The sequence below is a fragment of the Erpetoichthys calabaricus genome, chromosome 6 (genome assembly GCF_900747795.2).
Source record: "Erpetoichthys calabaricus chromosome 6, fErpCal1.3, whole genome shotgun sequence".
Taxonomy (NCBI): Eukaryota; Metazoa; Chordata; class Cladistia; order Polypteriformes; family Polypteridae; genus Erpetoichthys; species Erpetoichthys calabaricus.
In genome coordinates this window covers 86351716-86377632 of record NC_041399.2, presented here as the reverse complement: position 1 = coordinate 86377632, position 25917 = coordinate 86351716, and the positions used below count along the sequence as shown (strand labels likewise).

General features: G+C 38.1%; 1 protein-coding gene across 1 annotated transcript in view; it reads left to right on the top strand.

Moving 5' to 3' along the window:
* myo10 (myosin X) overlaps window positions 1–25917 on the top strand; it is a 442319-nt gene that overhangs the window by 152331 nt on the left and 264071 nt on the right. Inside the window, exon 2 of the mRNA XM_051928931.1 lies at window positions 24770–24868. Within this exon, the coding sequence (XP_051784891.1) occupies window positions 24770–24868 (99 nt within the window). The remainder of the gene's footprint in view (window positions 1–24769; window positions 24869–25917) is intronic.

Genomic DNA, 25917 nt, shown 5'->3' with positions numbered 1-25917 from the left:
ATCCATTAGTGTCACCCGTTGTAACAGGATGAACCAATTAGGACCAATGTCCCCACACTGTGCAGTCTTACCAAAACTCCAAAAATTGATTCTCTGGATAATCCTCAACTGATGACTGAGCAATTTTCAAGTTAAATTTATATTCATATACATAGTGTAAATAGTACAGTGGAATACCTAATTGTGTTTAAATACAGAGAGAGTCACACACACACCGGATAAAGTAAACATGTAATGCAATATACATATTGAGTTTAGTAAATACCTCTGAGTGGATGTTTGCATGAGTGAGCCCTTTGATGGACTAGGATCCTATCCAGGGCAGTGTCCTGCCTTGCACCCAGTGCTTTTGGGATGTTCCTCAACCCACATTTGCTCTTCCCTCCACATACCTCATTTAATTTAAAATTGGAAATAGGTTTGAGAATGCCACATCATATTTAGACCATTTTTGCTTGACTTCAAATGAACTGAACAAAATAGAATTTCTAAAAATTTCAGTGTATGCTCAAAATTAAATGTTTGCAGGTTGCATTGTAAATTTATTTACCAACCTTCATTTGCCATCCTTTGAATAAGGAGTTTTCTTATATAAATTCCCACCCTCACTCACCTTTCTTTATATACCTGCTATAATGATTTTGAATAAGGAGTTTTCTTATATAAATTCCCACCCTCACTCACCTTTCTTTATATACCTGCTATAATGATTTTTAGGTATTTAACAAATGAACATTACTGCCCTAGGCAGTTACATTTATTTCTGGTTCAGTTCCAGTAGTTGTTTGCATGTGAAGATCCCATTAAATAAATTATGCATAATAATTAAAACTGTTTTATCATGTGCTAAGTGGAATAATGAACAAATATATTCTAGTAAGGCAATTTCTTTCAGTATACTTAAGTTTTTACTCAGTGTTTAGTTTCTTTGTATTTTTTTTTCTTAACCAGCTTATGAGATAACCCAGTCACAGGGGATGCATAAACCAGTGTGTTGTGCCAGGCTTAGGAGATGAATTTATTTCAGCATATTTTTTGTTTGCAGTTCTACACAGTGATGGATCCGCTGTGTGATAAATAGGAGAATATGTTATGAGAGTATTGAATATTTTTGGCTGTATGCTTTCCAGGTTGTATTGTATGTAACATGAATAGTTTCATCGGTGTTTTAGCTCTAATTTTCTCATCTGTGCTCAGATCCTTGGTGTGAATGGTATTGCATGTTTGTGGAACCTCCATTCTGGTATTATTGCAGTAATGTGCTTTTTTCAATAACAGGACCAGAACAAGCTGCTGATAAACTGGTTTTACTAATGTCTAAAAAGTCTTCAACAAAAGGACAAAGCCATGCCTACCTAACGTCATGACAGTCTGCATGGGAACTTTTTAGATGAGCTATGAGTAGGTGTGGAAAGATAAAGACAAGAAGTATGTGTCACATACAATATATTTCAGTTGCCTTTGTATTACTGTAGGTTTTGCTTATACTACCTACATATAAACGATGACATTTTAATGTAGAGAGACAACTTTTTATATGCAATTTAGAATGTTTACCAGTTTTTAATGTGAGATAGTCCAACATAATTTTTCCAGTGCAGCCTTTGTAATAAAATATGGATGTGTAACATTTTATGCAAAAAAAGTGTCTTTATATAGTTATTTACAGTATTACAGAATGTACAGTCCTTAGTTACCAAATGATTGTCAGAACTTCAGAGACAGTACTTTCAGGGTATTTTGTAACACCCTTTACTTTCAAGGCAGACAAACTGTCTTTGGTTGCCTAATAGTCATGTAAATTATAAATTAAATTTTCCCTGTGGGTGCTAAACATGAATCATATATGATATTTAGTGTAGTCATTTGAAGCTTCTTCTTGTTTCTTACATAAGATGTGTTTCAACAGGTAATTAACGTTTATGAATAATTTTTTGCCCTCATTTACCTTTTACTAATGGTGTAAGAATGCAGTATTCCTCACTTGTCATATTGACTGGCATTACCTAAAAAACTTGACACGTCAGTACATAGGAACTTGTTTTGATGTCAGTTGGGTGTCATTTATTTCATGTGAGCATTGCATAATTCAGAATTTTCACCATTGCTTGCAAGATGTTAGTAATAATTACATCAGCTATTAATTGTATTCTTCTTTATAGGAGTTGCTAGCTGTAAGTCAGTTAATGCTTGCATTAATGTTTTAGAATATGCCCAATAGCAGGCTAAGGCTTTCTTTTTTGAAGTGTTGTTGTATAACATTTTATAGTTTGCTTCTTTTACCTGTTGTGATAATGGCTCTGGTGAGATTGATCAGTATCATCCTGCATGTCGGTTTTCATTATAGCATGTGGAATCTGTCTACCAGTTATTATTCTGTCAATTTTTATTTTTTCCATAAAAGTTGCTTGTTTCATATCATAATGTAAAATCGTCATGGTTAGCAACTTTCAGGTGCAAAAGCTTGCACATTTTGTGGCAAATTCATTTTTATGTAAAAATGTTCATCACATAAAATAATGTTGTGTAAAGATGACATACTTGTACATTATTTTTAACAAGGGGGGCTCTGCCCCCTGCTCGCTTCGCTCGCCTACCCCCGGCGTTGGGTATCCTGAAATACATTAGTCGAGCTTGTTCGTCTTGGAGCCGTGCCCGCTTTGCTTGCGGCATTTCAGACGCGCGTTGTAGGCGCCTCCGTTCATTGATTTTATCCAGCCGGGCTCGTGTTTGTATATCCGTCAGTCCAGCTCGTTCGTTTTGAACCCGTGCCAGCTTTGCTTCCGCAGTTTCAGACGCGTGTAGGCGCCTGCGTTCATTGATCTTATCTAGGTGGGCTCGTGTTTGTATCGTTGAGCTGTATTGTGTTTGAATTCGGTGTAAAGCGTTCAGCGGTTTGTACAATCCCAAGCAGCACACTATTCCTAACTTCACCCCGCAGTAGTGCCACTCACAATATGGCGGTGACGCCTGCGCCTTCCGTAGTGGTGCCACTCACAATATGGCGGTGACACCTGTGCCTTCTGTACTATCATTGTGGACCTGTGGGGCCGCCGTAGCCTCTTCCGTTTGACTCTGGGTTGCAGCGCAGAATCCTCTTCTTTGTATGGCCGTGTCGTTAGTTGTTAGTTATGGGCACGTTGTTGCTTCATTTCTCATTCACGTCAGTTGAGCTCTTTCGTTTTTGGGCCGTGACTCCTTCATTCGCGGTGGATACGACTTCGCGTGCAGTCTATGAGATGCGCGCTGTACGCGCCTGCGCAGTATGTCTTGTGGTCCCATTGCTGTGTACCTGCGTCCATGCCATCCGGTTTACCATTCTCGGTTAGTAATGTAGATGGGAACAAGGGGGCTCTGCTCCCTGCTCGCTTCGCTCGCCTACCCCCGGTGTTGGGTATCCTGAAATACATTGTTTGTATATCCGTCGGTCGAGCTCGTTCGTTTTGAACCCGTGCCTGCTTTGCTTCCGCAGTTTCAGATGCGCGTTTACTTCACTCCGCAGTGGTGCCACTCACAATATGGCGGTGACGCCTGTGCCTTCACTCCGCAGTAGTGCCACTCACAATATGGCGGTGCAGCCTGCGCCATCCGTACTTTATGGACCCGTGGGGCCTCCGTAGCCTCTTCCGTTTGAATCTGGGCTGCAGTGCAGAGTCCTCTTATTTGTGTGGCTGTGTCGGTAGTCGTTAGCCATGGGCGCGTTGTTGCTTCATTACTCATTCACGTCAATTGAGCTCTTTCGTTTTTGGGCCGTGACTCCTTCGTGCGCGGTGGATAAGACTTCGCGTGCGGTTTATGAGACGCGCGCTGTACGTCTCATGGTCCCATTGCCTTGTCCCTACGTCCATGCCATCCGGTTTACCATTCTCGGTTAGTACTATAGGTATCTTACCTCTGCTTTTTAACAGCCTGACTTCCAAGGTAAGGGATTTGTACATAGAAACATACAATAATATTTTTGTAGTAATTATAGCATTTTGTGACATTTTTGAGAGTGGTCTTCCTAAATCTATATTTATTTTCCCCTTTGTATCATAATTCAATAAAAAACTACAATCTAATGTTACATCTTGAATATAAACACCAGAATGCTACACTTGGCCAGTGGAATGGTTTTACACCACATCAAAAACAAATGCATGCACAGTAAATTAAACTGTGGAGTGCCAGCCTGATGTGGCTTTCAGGGAGTGGCTCTAAAAAAATAAGATGTCTGAAGTTTTCTGTTTTCTTATTATACTATACAATCCCTTACACAGTAGATAAGGTTTTCTCCGTAATAAATAGGCAGAGCAGAAATTTTAGTTTTAAACTTTGTTTTAAAAAATACTGTAATACTGGATAAATTAAACTTCAACTGTAATGTAATTGTGCAGACTAAATCTGTACATTTCTCACTGATGCCATCCTACATATTGAAGTCAAGAAGTGCTTTAATGTACTGATTTTAATTACTGTATTTTATTTCCCTTTTCCATTTGTATTTTGTAAAGTATGCTAATTGTAACATTTTTTTTTGTGGGATTAATTTATATCTTTTTTCCTCCTATAAATTGGTTTAGTGTGAATGTGACAATTCATAAAGCGGTTGTTCAAGTTTATCTTATATTACACATATATTCTGTGAGAATGGATGAGCAAGGGGCTGTGTTTACTTTGATTTCTTTCTAGATTTTTTTTTTTGTTGTTGGATACCTGTATTGTTTATTGTTTATTCAGAATAGAATCACTGACTTGGATATCCTATTTCTTAGCATCAAAGAGATCTACTTGTTTAAAAAAAAAAACTAGCCATTAGCCACTTTCAGAAATTAGAGCAAATGCTGTCTAAGAAATGTTCTTCTCCAACCTGTAAATATCAGACTAAACATATGTCAATTTTTATGAATGATTTAGAAGAGACATTAGATTTTTACATTATTTATTAGCATTTGACTTCTAAATGTGTCTGTTAGCTGGGTTTAATTATGTTACTGTTTGAAAACAATAAAGAACACTGTTTAGTTTCTATTTATATACCTTTCTGGACTTTTTTTTTTTTGTAAACCTCTTTTTGCTTTTTGTTCTGCATCATCACATGTATGTATGTTTGTATGTATGTATGTATGTGTGTATGTATGTATGTGTATGTATGTATGTATGTATGTATGTATGAACAGTGCATCCGGAAAGTATTTACAGCGCATCACTTTTTCGACATTTTGTTATGTTACAGCCTTATTCCAAAATGGATTAAATTCCTTTTTTTCCTCAGAATTCTACACACAACACCCCATAATCACAATGTGAAAAAAGTGTACTTGAGGTTTTTGCAAATTTATTAAAAATAAAAAAACTGAGAAATCACATGTACACAAGTATTCACAGCCTTTGCTCAATACTTTGTCGATTTACCTTTGACAGCAATTACAGCCTCAAGTCTTTTTGAATATGATGCCACAAGCTTGGCACACCTATCCTTGGCCAGTTTCGCCCATTCCTCTTTGCAGCACCTCTCAAGCTCCATCAGGTTGGATGGGAAGCGTCGGTGCACAGCCATTTTAAGATCTCTCCAGAGATGTTCAATCGGATTCAAGTCTGGGCTCTGGCTGGGCCAATCAAGGACATACACAGAGTTGTCCTGAAGCCACTCCTTTAATATCTTGGCTGTGTGCTTAGGGTTGTTGTCCTGCTGAAAAATGAACTGTCAAGAGCACTCTGGAGCAGGTTTTCATCCAGGATGTCTCTGTACATTGCTGCAGTCATCTTTCCCTTTATCCTGACTAGTCTCCCAGTTCCTGCCGCTGAAAAACATCCCCACAGCATGATGCTGCCACCACCATGCTTCACTGTAGGGATGGTATTGGCCTGGTGATGAGCGGTGCCAGGTTTCCTCCAAACGTGACGCCTGGCATTCACACCAAAGAGTTCAATCTTTGTCTCATCAGACCAGAGAATTTTCTTTCTCATGGTCTGAGAGTCCTTCAGGTGCCTTTTGGCAAACTCCAGGCAGGCTGCCATGTGCCTTTTACTAAGGAGTGGCTTCTGTCTTGCCATTCTACCATACAGGCCTGATTGGTGGATTGCTGCAGAGATGGTTGTCCTTCTGGAAGGTTCTCCTCTCTCCACAGAGGACCTATGGAGCTCTGACAGAGTGACCATCGGGTTCTTGGTCACCTCCCTGACTAAGGCCCTTCTCCCCCAATCGCTCAGTTTAGATGGCCAACCAGCTGTAGGAAGAGTCCTGGTGGTTTCGAACTTCTTTCACTTATGGATGATGGAGGCCACTGTGCTCATTGGGACCTTCAAAGCAGCAGAAATTTTTCTGTAACCTTCCACAGATTGTGCCTCGAGACAATCCTGTCTCGGAGGTCTACAGATAATTCCTTTGACTTCATGCTTGGTTTGTGCTCTGACATGAACTGTCAACTGTGGGACCTTATATAGACAGGTGTGTGCCTTTCCAAATCATGTCCAATCAACTGAATTTACCACAGGTGGACTCCAATTAAGCTGCAGAAACATCTCAAGGATGATCAGAGGAAACAGGATGTACCTGAGCTCAATTTTGAGCTTCATGGCAAAGGCTGTGAATACTTATGTACATGTGCTTTCTTACATGTGTACATGTGTTTTTTTATTTTTAGTAAATTTGTAAAAATCTCAAGTAAACTTTTTTCACGTTGTCATTATGGGGTGTTGTGTGTAGAATTCTGAGGAAAAAAATGAATTTAATCCATTTTGGAATAAGGCTGTAACATAACAAAATGTGGAAAAAGTGATGCGTTATGAATACTTTCTAGATGCACTGTAGCCTTTGATTCTTGTATGTCTAATCAATGTCCTCTGATGACGGCACCTGGCAGGAGGTGAAAGCTCAGGAATAAAAACTACTTTACGATATGTGATTCATTCTCTCCCTTTGTGGATCTCCAACTACAAATATATATCATGTTGAATCCTTTGTTTCGTAGACGCCTATTTGTTGCCTTAAAAGTTTGTTTTCTTTCCTATACAAATAGGTATGGGAAAGGTGAAATTGTTAACTATTACTTCACACTTTAACCCTAAGCTTATTTCACTTAATAAACTAGTTGATAGTTATTTTCACACTTTTGTTCAATGTAACTTAAAGGCTAAGATGTTGTTTCATACATGGCTTTCTGTATTTAATAATTTTTATTCCTTTAAGTGAAAATGCATTTACATTTTATTGGTCTAAGTGCCTTATAATTGGTGGTAATGTTGCATCAGTTGAAATAGTGGAGCAGTTTCACAATCCATCTGATGCAAGACCAATGACAATTTTCTTTATCAATCAAATGCTAGCAAAACTAGTTTTAATCAACTAGTTGGTTTATATTAATAAAGAAACGTGTTATTTCGAACCACCAAGCACTGGATTGGTTTATCTCTAGATGAAATGTGTGTAGTTGACTCTTTAGGCTTTGCTGTATCACTTCTCAAACTCTTGGAATAATGTTGGAGGATTAGGCAATCCTGAAAAATACTGTCCCGAGTTTGAATCCTGGTCTAATCATGGTCTTGTATCTTTAGTGTTTTTCTCACAGCATTCAGATGTCCAGTTCATGTTGGTTGAATGGAATGCGTAAAATAAAATACAGCTGTGATCCTTTTTTTTTTTTATTACCTGTATTCAAAGCTTTCTTTTAATTTTTTATACTTCTACACCAGCAGCTACCTTGAAGTAATCTGGTAAACTTTATTTGCTGCTACACCTTGATATGTAATCATACCACAAATTAAAATGCTTTAAAATACTTTACTACCAAAGTAAATGTTTAAAATGTTAGACGTGCTGCAGATAAGAATACACAGTTAAATGTAATGAGTGCAAATGAATCCTGTGCACAACATATTTTTCTAGATCATCACTAGTGTTGATCAGCGAATTTCGCCAAAGTGTTATTCGCAGTGAATTTGCTGTGGTCACCCTTGTTTTGTCGAATTATTTATTGATAATTTGGTGGGTTTAGGAGATTTTTAATTCCAATGCCTCATAATGCTTTGCAAGGCTGTTATTTTTGCTTGTAGCCAAATGTGCTGGCCGATCTTCCAATTCCATGTCAGCATAAAAGAAGCTGTGCATGCATAATAATTAGGCACATGGTGCGGCGAGAGTGAAAACAAACCTTGAAGGAGCCTGATGTAAACAGAGGGGAGACTATGAAATAATAATAATAACAAAATATTTATTATAATTTACAAGACGTTTCTATCTTTTTAATAGAGTAAAAAGTGCACATCACCATAAATTTACACTGGCTGTTACCAGACAAGCGGACATGTCTACTTCTTATCGACTGATATTTGGGCTTCAGTTTTAACACATTGACCGTAACATGTAAATTGAAAAGTGTATTTTTCTTCAGTTATATCCTTGAATAAAAACACACTTGTTTTGTAATACCTTTTGTGAAAGTGTTTAATTGATATTTGGACTTCAGTCTTCACACATTATACAGTTGATGTTAGCATTTTGTCGTTACAGTGGAACCTCGGTTTGCGAGTAACTTGGTTTACGAGTGTTTTGCAAGACGAGCAAAAATTTTTAATAAATTTTGACTTGATAAATGAGCGCGGTCTTGCAGTACGAGTAGTACGTATACTCTTTGTCTGCTGAGCGTCATGTGATCACAACTGAGCTGATGGTTCTTCTCTCTCTTCGCTGCGGGATTGTGGGCAATCGTCTCCTATTCTCCGTCTGAGTCGGCGTGCCTCACTCATAGTAAACATCCGTACGAGCGTATACTGTTTACTACAGCATTAGCATTGTGACTGTGTGTGTGCACGCGCATGTGTGTATGTGTGTGTGCACGCGTGCACATGTGCACGTGTGCGCTGTGACGTGCGAGTCCCCGTCTTGCATACTAAAACACAAAGCTGAGTCTCAATACTTTAGCAACACCAAGTGTATTCAGCTTGAAACAGACACAGCAGTCAGGCAGGGCCCTGCTTATTTATAATGTTCCTTGTTCCTTGTATCACCCATTGACGGCAGGCGCTTATAGCATGTCCGCGATCTTTTCGGATTCGCTTTTATGGCGAACTGCTACAGCACTGGGAGACTGTGATTGCTTTGGGACGCTCTTCCGCGTGTCGTCCCGTTGGGTGGAATCCCACAAGAGTTTAGAAAATCACTCACACAAGCCATGATTCTTTTCAAAGGTAAAGTGCAGGTTAATTTGTTTTATGTATTTTTACTTTGTATTTTGTATTAATCATTTTTATATGAATAATTTTGGGTTGTGGAACAAATCATCTGAGTTTCCATTATTTCTTATGGGGAAATTCACTTTGATATACGAGTGCTTTGGACTACGAGTACGTTTCCGGAACGAATTATGCTCGCAAACCGAGGTTCCACTGTATTACTATAACATGAAAAAAAGTTTGGTTTAGTTATGTATTTCACATTTCATGCCTCAAATTTCCCGTCATCCTACATTTACACAGATCGGTGTAGAGATGGAACACACATGAAATGTATGTATTACAAATAATGATATGTTATTTACCCCATACAATTCCAGACACCTAACTCCCAGATAAAGAGACTTCAGCTGCTTCATTGGGGGATGAGTGAGCAGGCTGCCTGGTGCTAGTGCTGATTGACTCATTTGCAAAACCAAGGTGCTGATGAGGAGGTGTGATGGAATTTAAGGTGGCATGGCATTACAAATATTTTTGTAGGCTTCAGAGATTCTAGTGTTACATCAAGACACCATGCTGTTTCATAACATGGCATTGGTTATGTAGCCAAAAATGAGTGCATATTCTTTGTACCATAATCAGACATATATTACTTTAAAACTAAAATGAAAGGTACAAAGATGCCAGTAACCATGTGCTTAAGTTGGCTTCTTTAAAAGCACAGATGGTAGGTTTTTGGTAACAAAAAGAAGCATTTATGCCTTTTCACCAGCTGCCTTGGCCAAGGTGGGTAAACGGGCTGCATTGCTTTTCCAATACTGAAAGGCACAATAGTTTCTGGAGATAGAGGGCTCACTGAAATAGTTATTCAGCTGAAAGAAATTTAAAAAAAAAAAAGCTTTGAAACATTTACCTATATAATTAATAAAAATATATATATATATATTTAAATTATTATTAGGTTGACCAGATTTGTGGTAAAGAAAAACAGGACCAACCCCTTTACCAACCACCACCATTAATAAAAACTTGTGACATTGAAAGTTTGAAGTATTTTATGATTATTATATGATTTAGGTCATATAATTGCCATTCTGTATCAGTATAATGTGGATGCACTTTTAAGAGCTGCAGCATAAGCTGTTCCACAATGAAACACTTTATACCACAATTTCAATGTAATTTTGTTTTAAAGTAAAGCTTACATTAGATCTTGTCCTAAAATCTTTTACAGTTCAGATACAGGAGACACCTCTTTCACCAGGTGCAAAACTTGAATCTACATTTTTGCATGCAGGCGAATTTGATCCTCCTTTTTGTTACATGCCCACAAATTGAAATTCCTTCACTATTTTTCCACAGTGACTTGACTGTCCAAAATGGAAAAACCCACAAACTACGCCGCTGCAGCAACAGTTTTGTAGGTAATCTGTCAAACAAAAATTGTAAAAACATGACAAAAAGGTGAGGTGATGCCTTTTAACATGATCCTGTTTGTCTCAGCTAATGTTTGTGGAACAGTTTGCCCCATGCTCTTATGTTATGCACGGTCCCAGCAGACTGCCTCACAGTGCCGACTATAAGTTACTGCCAATGCATGATAATACTGATTGGATATTTGGATGTTGCAGTGTATGATTTTTGGGTTACAAAAAAAATGAAATCTGTAACAAAGTTTTTTCATTTGTTGTCAACCTAATTAGTAAGATTATTATTAATAATTGTGTGATTCAGTTATTTTACCTTTGCAGCAGTTAAATGTGGTTTTGCAGTCGCATACAAATTTTTCTTTAAGAATTTCTTCAAACATCTCCAGCAAAGAAGCAGCAACATCTCTCCAAGTGCAAATCTTTTTCTCTTGTTGTTCGCTGTTGCTCTCTGCATCTCCTTCACCAGCTGACATCTCGACCAGATGTTTATCAAGAGCTTCTTGCACTTGTTTTTTTTGTGTCTTGGTCAAAAAATCGATCTTTGTACTGGGGATCAAGGACAGTAGATCAGATAGTGTAGTGGCTTTAGATCAGATAGTATAGTGGCTCGGAAAATGTACTGCTGAAGCGTTTTGTGACAGCCTCTAAAAGTGTGGTTTTTGCTGTCTGAACTCCAGAATCCGTCTTGCCACACTTGCTAAGTAGGCGTTTAATTGGAGATGAATGCGTGCTTATGTCTTTAGTAAGTTGCTCGAATGGTTCAATTAGAGTAATCATTTTTTCCACAAGACCCTACTGATGCACTGTGAGAGAGACAGGAAACTTGCATTCAGCACCATACGCAGCAAGAGTACGCTTCTGATCAACCAGACTTTTCAGCATATAATACATGGTATTGCAATGAGTTGGGATATCTTGCTGAAGCTTTCTTGTTGGTGTAGCAAGGTTTATTTGTATTTGTCTCAGCTGCAAAATGGTAAGCTGTGAGTGCTGAAAATGAGTAACTAAACGCGTCGCAATGGAAACACAGCAGGAAATGCTTCTCTGGTTCAATAAGCCTTCATTTACAGCGAGCTGCAAAGTGTAAGCCATGCAGCTTAAACTTTAAATGCCACCCTCTTCCATAGCTTTTGTCATATTGCCAGTGTTGTCACAAAGCACAATGTGCGCATTACTTTTTGAAATGCTCCACTTTGCTAACATGGAATCAAAAGCTTGTATGATGAAAGTTGCAGAATGAGACCTGGAGAACTCATTAACATTCAACACAACTGTTTTTTTCCTCAAAATTTTCATCAATCCACTGTGCCATTAAACTCAACATGCTCATGGGGCTGACCTCTGAGCTCGACATATCTGTAGTTAGACTAACACCAGTGGCATTGTTTCTTAAAAGCTCATGGATACATTTAACAATCATATCATATAATGCAGGAAGTGAGATATCTGCAAAGTATCACCAGCTTGAAAGAATGTACTGAGGGGCGCAGGTCAGGTTGTTGAGGTTCTAAATGGTGAAGTAGCCAATAAAATCCCTCATCCTCAACTAGGGAAAAAGGTTTGTCATCGAGTGTGATCATTTCTATTATTTTAGTAGTTATACCTTTAGCTCTGGCGCTGTCATGAAGAAATGTCTTCAAGTTTTGAAGGGTTTATTGTGTGAGGCTTCCACTAATGATCCCGGTAGTGTATGATTTAACTTTAGACATTCTGTGTATAAGTTGTTATAGTGTTTCTTCGGATGGGCAATTAAATTTGTAGTATTGAATGATTTAATTCCGCAGCCTCCTCACATTATCTTTGCAGGGAGAGCAGATAGAAACTCTTTGTCTTCCTTTTTCACAGAAATATATGACCCCATGGCTGACAAACTGCTTTAGTAACGATACCTGCACAATGAATATACAATGAGTGCAGTGCTCCCGACAGCTAAACTAGGTAACCCTGTGTTTTTTTTTTGATGTGCTTGCATGCATGTTTTTCTGCAGCTTAAAGTTTGCCTCATTGAACAATAAAAAAAATATTATTTAGTGAGCCTGAATTATATCAGTCGGCTGTATTGGTTAAAATTTACATATCTGACCGATAACAATACAGATTCCAATATATCATGCATTTCTAGTTTCTATTGCCAAAGTAATATCTCACATCATCTTACGGTGGGTATAGAAAAGAATCGCCCCCTTCAAAATATTCCCTTTTTTTTGCTTTACTGCCTTAAATGAAAACACACACAAAAAATATTTCTTCCCAGCTTTGCTTACTCAATGCAACCTATAACATCCAAGTGAAAAGATATCACAGCTACTGTTCAGAAAAATGGTAAAAAATCAAAAACAAGACATATTGAAATTAATAAAAGATCATTACCCCAATTTCAATATTTTGTTGAACCACCTTTTGCTTTAATGATAGCCTTGAGTCTGTTGGGATACTTCTCTATCAGCTTTGAACATCTAAATTGAACAATATTTGCCCACTCTTCTTTACAGAACTGTTTGTGTTTGGTCAAATTGGATGGTGAGCATTGGTGAACTGCTATCTTCAAATCTTTGCACATATTTTCAATGGGATTTAGGTCTGGGATGTGACTGGGCCACACGAGAACATTCACTTTTTTCTTCTTCAGCCACTGTGTGCTCAATTTTGCTATGTGCTTTGGGTCGTTGTCATGTTGAAAGGTGAACGTTCTGTCCATCTTCAACTTTCTCGCATAGAGTAACAGGTTTTACTCAAGAATTTGATGGTGTTTTGCCCCATCCATTATTCCTTCTACCCTAACGAGAGCCCCAGGTCCTGCGGCAGAGAAACACCCCCACAACAGGATGCTGCCACTTCTATGCTTTACTGTAGGTATGGTGTGTTGTGGATGGTGAGCTGTATTGAGGCCCAATGGTTCGATTTTGGTCTCATCTGACCATAAGACTTTTTCCCACTTGGCATCAGAATCTTCAAGGTGCATTCTAACAAAGCTCAAACAAGCCTTAATGTGGCCTTTCTTGAGAAGTGGCTTTTTCCTTGCGACCCTCCCGAACAAGCCACAATTGTGGAGCGCTTGTGAAATTGTTGTCACATGCACACAATGACCACTCTTTGCCATAAAATCCCATAACTCCTTCAAAGTGGCTGTTGGCCTCTTGGTAGCCTCTCTTACAGTTTCCTCCTTCCTCTTCCATCCAGTTTGGAGGAACGGCCGGATCCAGGGAGGGTCCTAGTAGTACCAAACACTTGCCACTCCTTTATTATGGACTTTACTGTGCTCCTTGGGATTGAAAAAAGCCTTTTGAGGTTTTTTGTATCCATCTCCTACCTTATGTCTGTCCACAACTCTATCCCTGAGATCTTTTGAAAGTGGGTTGCTACCCATAGTCAGTTGTTTGCTGTCAGTTGCACTACCAAGCAAAGGAATGCTCCAGGAACAGCTGTTTTTATGCTTCACTAACCACACTGATTGCGATTGATGACAGGTGGAAGCCAGTAACCATGGTCTGCAATGGAAATGGTGGTTACTTACACCTGATTGAGTTTACAAATATTGTTTGGGGGGGGGGGGGGGGGGGTGATCCTTTATTAATCTCAGGATTTCTTTTTTTTTTTTTTTTTTTTAATTCTTCTGAACTGTAATTGTGATATCTTTCGCATGGATGTTGTAGTTTCCATTGAGTAAGTAAAGCTGGAAAATATATTGGTTTGTGTGTTTTCATTTAAGGCTGTAAAGCAAAAAAAAAAAAGGGAATATTTCAAAGGGGGTGATTATTTTCTATACCCATTGTGCATAATAAAAACGTTCCAGCCATGGATAACTGGTAGTTCAGCAATTCACTGTTACAAATGCACTGAAACAATTTGTGTATGGTTTTCCATAGGCCTGACATACACATATGTGCATGATGCTACCGGTTGCATACATGCAAGCAAGTCAATTTAGCCCTCCAGAAAGTCTTTCAGAAAACTTACAGACTTATGTCAATAATATGGCTTAGGACTCAGCTCTGCAAGTTGTACCAGTGTATCAGAGGGGACAATTGTGCACGTTTGCTCTTATCCACCAATCTTTGTAAATACATACTTGAGACCAAGTTAAAAGTTTAATGTGCCCATTGGTCTCAAGACCGCAGTGGAGTGTTCACATGTGCACTTCAGCAAAGCTGCTTTTGTGTTGATGGCTATGCTATTTAGAGTCCCTGGTAACCCTAGCTGATTTCCTCTACATTACAGTGACATTAATTTAATAACCTTAAGATGAATGTTTTACTGTATGTGCTTACTTTTTGTTCGTATTGTGGTTAAAGTTGCTAGACTATCCTTTAATTTTTTTTTAACAAATTAGGGAAAAAAGGTATCATGTAGTTTAAAGTAGCAGGTTTGTGTTTGAACACATCCCGTTAAGGCCATTAATATGGAAAATTGTGTTTTTTTTTACTTTTGGTCATTTTTATTTGTCATGGCAAATCCTATTTTTCTTAAATATTTTTAAGAGGCACATACAAAGTGAACATTGCTCAATGCATAATTTAGTTTCAAACTTGTTTTTACACAAATTAATTTTTCATGTAAAATAATTTACCCAAAACATTTAGGGTTGTGTATGGGTTTTTCTCCTCTTTTGTTGGTTTAAACCTTAGGACGTTTTAGAGTCCTTTTCATTTCAGCTGGCACTCAACAAAAGTCCTTTTCACACTGTTTTTTTTTTTTCTTCTTTCTCTTTCAAAGAGGTAAGAATGGACTTTTCAGATTTGGAGCTGTTTTCACTTAACATGATCTGAATATCAAAGTGTTCACTATACTAGACCTGGCTTGAAAATTTGTTTGTGTACAGTTTCCAACTTTTTCTATGCACAGATTTTTTTTTTTTTAATTAAATGTTGTTAAAAAGGTAAATGTAGATTTGTAGGAATCTACTCTTGAACTTTACAACTGTATACAGAAACTCTTAGCTTTCCTAAGTTCCATTCTAAATTCTTGTTTATATGTTGTGGTATTCTTTAATGATAAAATTGTTCATATTTAATTATTGTGTGCTATGGTTTTTTGATTTTTTTTCAGAATTGTTTTTAAATATAATGCTTCTTAAATGTTTTGAAAGAGGAGGTATTTGAAAAATGGCTGCAGGAATTAATCACTTGACATGACATAGCTGCGGACACTAGCTTGTTTTTTCTTAACAGGACTTGTGTGCCACTAAAAAGACTAGCAGAATGGGCAATGCCCAGTTTGTCCAACTCTGTGGTAGCCTAAAATAACACAGGAAGTGCTTTGATCATGCATCTTAGACACTCACATTCTACACTGTTTTGCTCAAGCATCTGAAAAAATATAAAAAGTGCACAAACAACCATGCTTCTACTGTCCCGATTTGTAACCTTGGGCAGTGCGTTGGTGATTTTTCTCAAAAAACATATCACACAAAGGACATGTACTAAATCTATATAAGTATAGCAGTGGGCACTATACATAGCTTTCTTACTGTATTTTGTGTTGATGTTTTGGTTTTAACATTTTTCTGTTACATGTAAATTACATGGGGGAAAAAAAAATTAATTTTTTTGACATGTTTTTCTTGGGGTAACCAAAACACTACAGAGGCTACCAAAAAAAGAAACAAACCATCAATTTACCCATTTAAATATTAAATTAAAGCATGTTAATATAAAAAATTGTACATTTAATTTTTTTCTTTTTCATTCTGATTTTTTTCTGGGAAAGCCACTTAGTGCAACACACCATCACTGTCAGTAATACATTGGTAAGTGGTCATCTTTGCTGCCGATATATTAACATCTTTATTGGTCAGGAACTAATAAAATTTGGATCATAAAAATATAATCAAACATTTTTAAAACTTAAGGCCAGTGATGGAGGTTCCTTTCCAGGAGGACTGGCATATTTACTTTGCTTGGTTTTAGCGCCGATGTGGCACAGATACACATCTCATTACTTGAACTGCACTTTTGTGTAGATGTAGGAGAGTGTTATGTGAAGTAAAATGGCTTACTTTACAAGTGATCTTTGTGATAAAATCTAACTAATGATAACTTTTTTCCTATTTTATAGTTAGTTACGAGAAGTGCGCTTAGCTATGTGGTAGTTCAGGAGGTTGTGTGAGAACAAAATATGGCAGCAACATGGATGCATGCCGTTGGCGGAAGTGCTGTTGGTAGTTCAGTTCAAGTGAGGAGGCCTGTCGCTTATTTGAACCTTCGAGCACCAGAATGCTGAAGGAAGGACATGTGTGGCCGGGTTACTGGCAAGAAAACAGTCTTGTAAGCAGGGCATGTAGAGGAGAAACAAGGAAGACTTTTGTCTTGAATGAGGCTGCAAAGATGGAACATCTTGGCGGTGTCACTGATTGGGTTATGGCATTCCAGCATTAGTGATTGGTCAGGTGAATGGGCCCATCATATAAAACTGAGAAATGCCTAGCAGTGGTCATCGTTTGAGTGTCTTTTCTTGTAGATTGCTTCTGTAGAGCAACTTGTGCACAAAAACTATTGAAGAGTATTCTTGTGTATATGAAGGTTTTTCTCACTGTTATTACTGTTATTTGTTGCGTTTTGAACAGCCACCAAAAATGTGATATGCTGTGTGCTGGCACCTCTATACGTTTTAACTCTGGGCATCTGTAACGTATCCAGATGAAGGAGTAGTGGAATGAATGGCAGCACAGACTTGAGGAAAATGTTTTTTTGAAAACAGGTGTTTTTAATGTTTGTGCCAGAAAAAAACAAAAGCACTGAATGTGTTCAACAAACAACAAAAATAAATGCTGGTAAAACTGTACTGTTTTTACAGTGACTCTAAAACAAAAAAGATTTAAAAAAAAATAACAAAAATAAAGGACAACAATTCTTCCTTATCTACATTACTAATCCACAGTTTTAATTTATGCACGGAGGCACCAACACGCATGCGCAGTGCGTCGCGCCGCCCCAGAGTCAAACGCAGTGGCTTCCCAGAAGTCAGTAGGTGGCGCCCAAACACCACAACCCACAGTTAAATGCAGCGGCCTCCCAGAGTCAGTAGTATGTATGTGGCAGCAGTCTGTGTGGCATGTTTGGGATACAAACAATAAACGGAGGCACCTACCACGCGCTACAAACACGAGCCCGTATGGCTACGACCTGTACACGAGCCTGTATGGATACATGGTATTGAATTAAATGGAAACGTTGCCATGCCTACGACCTGTGAACTAAACCTGAGGTAAAGCGTGCACGCCAGGTTGTACAGCCGCCTGGACGCGACCGCCCACACCACCGCATATACCCTCCATGATATTTCATCACGCAGAAACTGATTGCCATTCTTGGATTTCCGATTCGCTGGCGAATTGCGGGCTTACTTGTCCTTCAACAAGACAGACATCAAGAGGACAAAAATAACAAGTCATCCATGCAAAAGTGAAAATGTAGCACAAGCACAAAATACAGAAAAATCTCATTATGAAATATTCTCTGTACACAAATGAATACTCAATAGCTACTGTACCTACTGTAAGTTGCTCTGTCAAATGCCATTTAGTCAAAAGACAACCCTACTGGACACCTCTGTTTTATATATAGGGCCTCTTCACCTCTCCATTCACTAATGCTGGCCTGGCATAACCCAATCAGTGATGCCACTGCCACTTTCTTTCCATGCTGCCTAATTTTAGGCAGAAGTGTGCCTTATTTGTCTCTTGGCACATGTGTGTGTTTACCTGCCAGTATGTGTATGTACATGTGACTCCTCTTTAGGCCACTTCCTTAAGTTTCACTTTCACTCTGGGATCTTTAACACACTTATGGTTCCTCTGCATGTCCATCTTATGTACCTCTCTTCATGCCGGCCTCGACTCATGTGGTCACACTGATGTCCTTCCCTTGTGATTTTCTCGGAAGACTTTAACGTCCTGCAAGACAAGGCAGTGAGACAAAAGGGCAGCTGCTGTACAGGCTTTTAAATGATTGTGACAAGCAGAACACACAGCTTGGCAGCAGAAAACAAAAAGCCAGCAGCTGATCCTACTGCATCTTCTTAGCATGCGTTCAAACCCCCCCCCCCCCTTCACAAGGCAAGTGGCAGTGACACGAAGTGGCTGTCGCGTAGGAAAAACGGGGGGGGCGGGGGGGGGAGCCCCTGGGGGGTGGATGCCCCTTAGTTTTATATAAAATATGAATGATTAAACATTTTTATCTTCTTTTTCTAGTTAAATTACCTGTTATATAGTGGCATGTAAAATCTGGGAACCTCTAGTTGAAATTTCTGTTACTGTGAATACTCAAGTTGGTAGAAGATAAGCTGATCTCTGAAAGGCCTAAAGTTAAGGGTGAAACTTTCTTTTCAGCATTTTAAGCAAGATTAGTGTATTATATTTGCTTTGTACAATTGTACAGTGGAAAGGAGCAACATGCAAAAGCATGAGCACCAAAATATAGGTTTGAGGTACAAGATAACTAATTCCAAAGGTCTCAGACCCTGATTAGCTTGTGAGGGCTATGGCTTGTTCAGTCATTGTTAGGAAAGGCTAGGTGATGCAAATTCTGAAGCTGTATAAATACTCTGAATCAAACATTGCCCCAATAATTGATAGTCATGGGCTCCTCTAAGCCGGTGCCTAGCAGAAATAAAATAAATATTTGATGACCACAGAGCAGGAGAAGGGAAGATAACAAAGTGTTTTCAGGTAGCCTTGTCCTCTGCTTGTAATGTATTTAAAAAATGACAGTTAACATGAATAATGGAGGTCAAGTTGAGGTCTGAAAGATCAAGGAAACTGTTAAGAGAGAATTTCTCGTAGGATTGCTAAAAAGGCAAATCATAATGACTGTTTGACTGCAGAAGACCTTCAGGAAGATTTAGCAGACTCTGCTGTGCAGCAACAACTGCACAAGTATGTACCTTCATGGAAGTCGTAACAAGAAAACCATTCCTGCCTCCTTAGCACAAAATTCTGTGTCAGAAGTTTGAAAATGAACATCAAAACAAGCCTGATACTTTGCTAGCAAGTTCAGTAGATTGATGTCAAAACTGAATTTTTTGGTCACAGTGTGCAAAGGTATGTTTGGAGAAAAAGGGCACAGAAATACATGAACAGAATTCCTCTCCATTTATTAAGCATGGGGGTGGATTGATCTTGCTTGGGGCTTGTGTTATAGCCAGTAGTACGTTAAACATTCCTCTGATAGAAGGAAGAATAGATTCAATAAAATACCAGCAGATCCTGAAAGCAAACATCACACATTTTGTTTAAACAAAAGCTGAAGATGTGAAGAGGATGGCTTCTGCACCAGAATAATGATCTGAAACACACCCTAGAAATCCACAGTGGACTATCTCAGGAGGTGTAAATTAATGGTTTTGGCCTGACCTAAACATCATTGAAAATATGTAGATAGACCTCAGAAGGGCAGTGCATGCAAGATGGCCCAGGAATTTCACAGGAGTTACATGGAAAAATAGGCCAAAATCCATATACTCCTAGCAGGCTACAAGAAGAGTTCACTGAGTTCTGCAACACTTGCTGAAGGGGCTGTTACTAACTACTGGGCCCTTTTACATTTTTGTTATTTTGAAATTGTAAATGATGGATATAAAAAAAAGTCTAAAAAGTCTTGATTACAATATTAAAGAAATATGTCACCTTTAACTCTATGCCTTTTGGAAATCAAGTAATCTTTTAGTTGCTTAGCTAACAGCGTCCAAACTTTTGCATGGCACTTTACATTGGTTTAAAAATAGCTTTCAATGAAAAAGGCACAATAGAGGATAAAATCAATCAAGTTGCCCTTGGTTAGGATTCGAATTATACTTTTCATTCCAAGGACTTAAATCATTTAATTTGTTCCAGACTGTAGATAAACATATTTCTTAAGTTAGTATCTGGTCACTGTGGTTTATGATTTGGTGACCAGGGTAATGCCATATCCCTCATTTCTTAATTGTGGGATTTTTGTAATACAGAATTGGGAAGTTAATTAGTGAAGGTTTTACTATTACACTGTTTGAGCTTCAAAGAGCAAACAGTTTTGGTTCTGAGCACATGGTCAAAGGTTGTGTTAGAAGAACAATTTATTAACTAAACTGCTTGGAGATGGAAAATGTTGCCATTAGAAATTTTTATAGCTGACATAGTTAATTACCTTTCAATTAGTGCATTTGCTTTTTGTTTCCATGGAAAGCAATACTAGTGAAAATGTTACATTAGGAATGCTTACTATTTATGCAGGGCATACTGAACAGAATAAATATTAACAGGATAGCTGTTTAATGAAATGCACTGAATGTAGCAAGTCCAACTTTCTCCTGTTATATCCTCTTGGATAATGGACTATCCACATTACTAACCGAGAATGGTAAACCGGATGGATGCAGGGACATCCGGCCATGGGCCGTAGCCGCAAAAAGACGTACTGCGCAGGCACCCCAAGAAATGAGGCGCCGCGAGAGGCGGCCACGACCACAGAAAAAAGGAGTGAGCACAGAAAAAAGGAGTCAAAGAAATGAGGCGCCGCGACCACAGAAAAAAGGAGTCAGCACAGAAAAAAGGAGTGAAACGCCGGCGACGCACACAGCGCCGCACCCATGGGAAGCAACGTAAAATTAGAAATGAGGCGCCCATAGCACACAGAAAAAAGGAATCAGACGCCGGCGCTGTGTGCACGAAGCCCATGGCACTTGAAACGGAACACACACAAAGAACAGAATTGAGACCCACGACACACAAAGCCCTCCTGCAGTAACTGCAATAAGAAATGAGGCGACGCGCCCCTAGAACACCAAAAAGAAAGGAGTCAGACGCAAGCGCCACATAGCACACGAAACGCTACGCACACAAAGAAGAGGATTCAGACCCACTACAAACAAACACCCCCTCCACTAACAAAGATAAAAAAGTGAGGCAACGCGCCCCTAGCACACAAAAAAAAAAAAGAGGTCAGACGCGAGCGCCACACAAACCCATAGGACACTAAACGGGACAGACTACGGACATAGCACACGAAACATACACAAAAAGGAGGATTCGGACCCACAACTACACTAACATAAATAAGAAATGAGACACAAAGCCCCACTAGGGTTATCACTTTTAATACAAAAACATAAGGGACGCATACTGCAGCGGGGGCCACATCCCAGTGCCAACACTTTGCAGACTCTACTTAAAAGACCCGCCCTCCTCACTGGACAGTTAAAATGACCAATCAAAATAACGATGACATCAAGTATTACCCAATCAAAAGTAGGAAAGGAGGCATCTTCATAAAATGCGTGTGGGATGATTTGCATGAGACGCTGCTTTAAAAAAAATGATAAAAAAAATACGGGACAAAACTCGTCCCGTATTGATTCAAAACGGGACGCGCAATTTCATTCTCAAATACGGGACGATTCCGTATTTTACAGGACGGGTGGCAACCCTGCCCATTACTAAACGAACCGTCCGTATTAAACATACATCATCTGAACACATTCAAATTAGGCAGCATAGGTCGATCTCATTATACTGATCCGCTATTAACCGTTTAACCACAGAAAAGGTTCCATATTAACAGTGAGTGCGATCCTCCTTATTACTTATCCATATATCTAACGCTGCAGAACAAACAAGTAATGAATTCACGATCACAGGTACAAAACGATACGGCTCAAGTGACGGGACCAAACACACGAACCCGCATGAAAAAAAAACAATACACGTCAGCGCATACAACGCGCTTCTGAAACCCCGGAAGAAAAAATGTCTCGGCTTCAAAAACGCAAAGCTCAACTAACACATTAACAGAAATGAACTTTGATTTCATGACATTCATGTCAGAAAAGGCCTACTCACAGAGGTATGTAGACCCAAACAAAGCAGACATTTTCAGAAGTGCTTGGTGAACATTCTTATAGTTACCTGGCCCTACTAAACTCCAGAAATGCTAAGAATGCTGTTGAGACTTTAACCACATTATTTTGAAGGTTTACTAATATGTAATATATAAAATCCAATGTCTGTCAGTCCGCTTTTCACGAGAGGACTACTTAACATATTTAGATCGAATTTGCTTGAACATTCCGGTTGATTTTGCGACTTCTCTCATTTCTCTATGTGTCATGTTTCGCTTGCGGTACCGATTTATTTGTGCAAATCTGGAAAAAAAGGCAGCGGGCCGAGGGGAGGGGCCTTCCTCACTCACTCGCCAGCTTAGGGGCGTGTTCCTTAACTCCGCTTAGCTAGTGAATGAGAGAACAATTGAATTCAACTTTGTTTGATATTTAAAATAAAGCGTTACTTAGGTTTTGATGAGTTTGAGTCTGGATATTCTCAAGTGTATGCCACATTTAAAAGATAGATTTCAATTCAGATTGTGGATCGTGATATGATTTTTTTGGAAAGATCGCCCACCCCTAATTTGACTAATCAAGTTTTCAAATGTACGTAGGATTCTTAACCCTTGGTGAGCTCCTTGGAAAGGGGTTGCGAGCTACCGGTAGCTTGCGAGCGACGTGTTGGAGACCTCTGACATAGGGCCATAGCCCTTTTTTAAAGGCTTTATATCCTAGAAACCAACCTAAAATGTTGCTCACAAGCTGAGTACAGTGACACTGTTTTGGTAAAGCATGAAGCAAATTAGAGATCGACAGAAACGTTTTCTATCTATTGATTTGACACAAATTGATTCATGAATTAAAATGAAATCTAAAAATTATACTAGTTACAGAGTAGTGATTATTAAAAATAGAGTAAAACTGTAGGGGTGGATAGTAGGAGTGCTGTAGAAGTTTAGCTAACATATATTTCATGTTTTTCTTCACTGTCTTGATGTTTAGTACTACACGAAAAAAGTAAATAAACATCTAATGACTCATGCTTAATATATAAGTGAATTTGTGCTAATTTTGTTCCAGCTGTATTTTCTATATTTCTAAAAAAAAAAAAAAAAAAAAAAAAAAAATCCCTTTTTGTATACTCCAAAATCCATGTAATTGAAGTGTGACATGAGGGTTTTGAGTAGTTTCTACATTCAACTAAAAGTAGCTATGTTTGAAATGGTACTAATGATGTCAGTAGTAAGCTGATATGTCTAACTTTATTCATACTGCATCCAAGTATATCTTTTTGTACTATGCATATTTTCCAGTTATGTATTCTTGTAATAATAAAATGTTGGTTACTTTCTGATGAATGCTGTATTCTCCATCTTAAATGTATTTTATAAAATATTGTGTGTTTGCGATGACTTTAAAACTGCATGCATTCAAAACTCAATGCTAGAAGTTGCCTTATAAGAACAGCACTTCAGATTCTATTCAGTTGCATTTGTAAAATAAAGGTATGTTTTCTCATTTTTTTTTTAATGATGTGATCTGTGACCTCCTGTGGTGTTGGTGGATGAAAATGACACTGCTGTTAAATTTCATTGTATAATCTGAGTGAAAGTTTTACCAAACTGTTGAGTTATATTCAGTGTCTTGACTAGATGAGAAAAATCAAAATCTATGTAAAAAAATTGTTCATTATTAGATTCTGAACTATTTAAAATTTTATGATTTTTCTCCTTTGTTTTTACGATTTTCTTTCCTTTGTTTATATAGTGTTCTTGTTGAGTTCTTAAAGGAAGAAGGTGAAAAACAAGGTACAAGGCAAGCAGTGTGGTGTAGTGGTTAAGGCTTTGGACTTCAAACCCACCACTGACACTGTGACCATGGGCATGTCACTTGACCAGACTATGCTCCAATTGGAAAACTAAAAAAAACTGTAACCAATTGTATCATAAATGTTGTAAGTTGCCTTGGATAAAGGCATCAGCCAAATAAGTAAATGTAAATGGCTATGAAAAGTAAAACTCCTGTTAGGAAGATACAGATATTAATTTGAATGGTATACTTTTTAATAATAACTGGACAGTTTTACTTTATGTTTGGTTTTTTTTTTTTTTTTATAAAGTGCAGTGCATTTTTTTAAGCAGGTGACCTTGTAATGTGTCATTTTTTCTGTTGTTGCAGCAGCTGAAGTAATTTTAATGACTCTGATTAGACAGCATGAAAAAAAGCTATTGTTGTGTCTTTTTTGAAAAAACTTTGGAACAACACTTCACTGTACATTGAATTTGGATGCTCACTGTTTAATGTAGAACTGTAATTTGAGTGAACTTAAATTTAATGTAATATTTAATGTTATTTAATTACATTACAGTTTTATTTTTTATTCCTTTATATAGGGAGCACGAGTTTGGCTAAAAGAAAATGATGTGCATATTCCCTGCACTGTTTCTACCTGTACAGGAGGACTGGTGGTGTTTACTGCAGATTATGGAGAGGTGAGTCATCTTTACCCAAAGCATTTATTCAGAACCATGCATAAATATCGCATATGGGCACCTCAATATGCTTTGTTTTTTTTTTTTCTGAAGCTGCATGCCCCTTCTAATTTATACAAACTGTGCCTGTGGAATTTGCTCATGCTTCTACAGGTAATCATGTTCTATTTTCACATAAAAACATGCATGTTAAGATTATTTACAATCCCATGTATATTCAGATGTTAATTGGTGCATGCATGAGAGTAAGTTAAAATATAATCTGTGATTGTACTCACTTGTTAGAATAAAATCTTTATACAGGGTTGGTTCCTACCTTCAGCTTGATGCTTTTGGGATAGTTTTTCAGCAGTCATCTGCCTTGTACATTATGGGAAAGAGGAGCAATATGTATATATTTGTAGCAATTGTTGTTTTTTAATCTGAAATTACACACAAAGTGTGTTGACATTTCTTAGACACTAACTAACAGGTTTATTTATTATGTAGCATAGCTATGATAACTATTAGATCCACAATTTAAACCTGTAGATTTTTATCTATGTAGAAGATGTATTATGGAGTAATAACACTGTCAAAAATAACTTGGAGTAAGATCGCTGTCAAAAATAACTCGTAATAATTTAAGTCAAATTTTTACATTTCACACATGTCAGTTACGCTTGCGCTTCTGAAAATTACGCTTCTAAAAATACGCTTGTGTTTCTGAAAGTTCACTTGCTTCTGAAAATTCCAAGTACAATCCTCAAGTGTGAACAAACTGTCAAAAATATGTCACTGGACGCATGAGGCATTCTCTATCGAAGAAGAAACAATCGATTTTTGTTACTAAAGTACGCATGTGCCAGAAAGGGGGAATGATGGAGGTACTTTTGACAGCGACCCTTCTCCATATATACAGACTAAAGATTTGGTTGTCGTTTCAATTGCCGCCTCACTGTTGAGTTTTTGTGATCTAACTCGGGGACCAGAGTTTTCCCTAGCAGTTTTTAGAGAATATCCATGGGCAATCAGCCCTGACTGTGACACTGATCCATCATGGGGGTGCG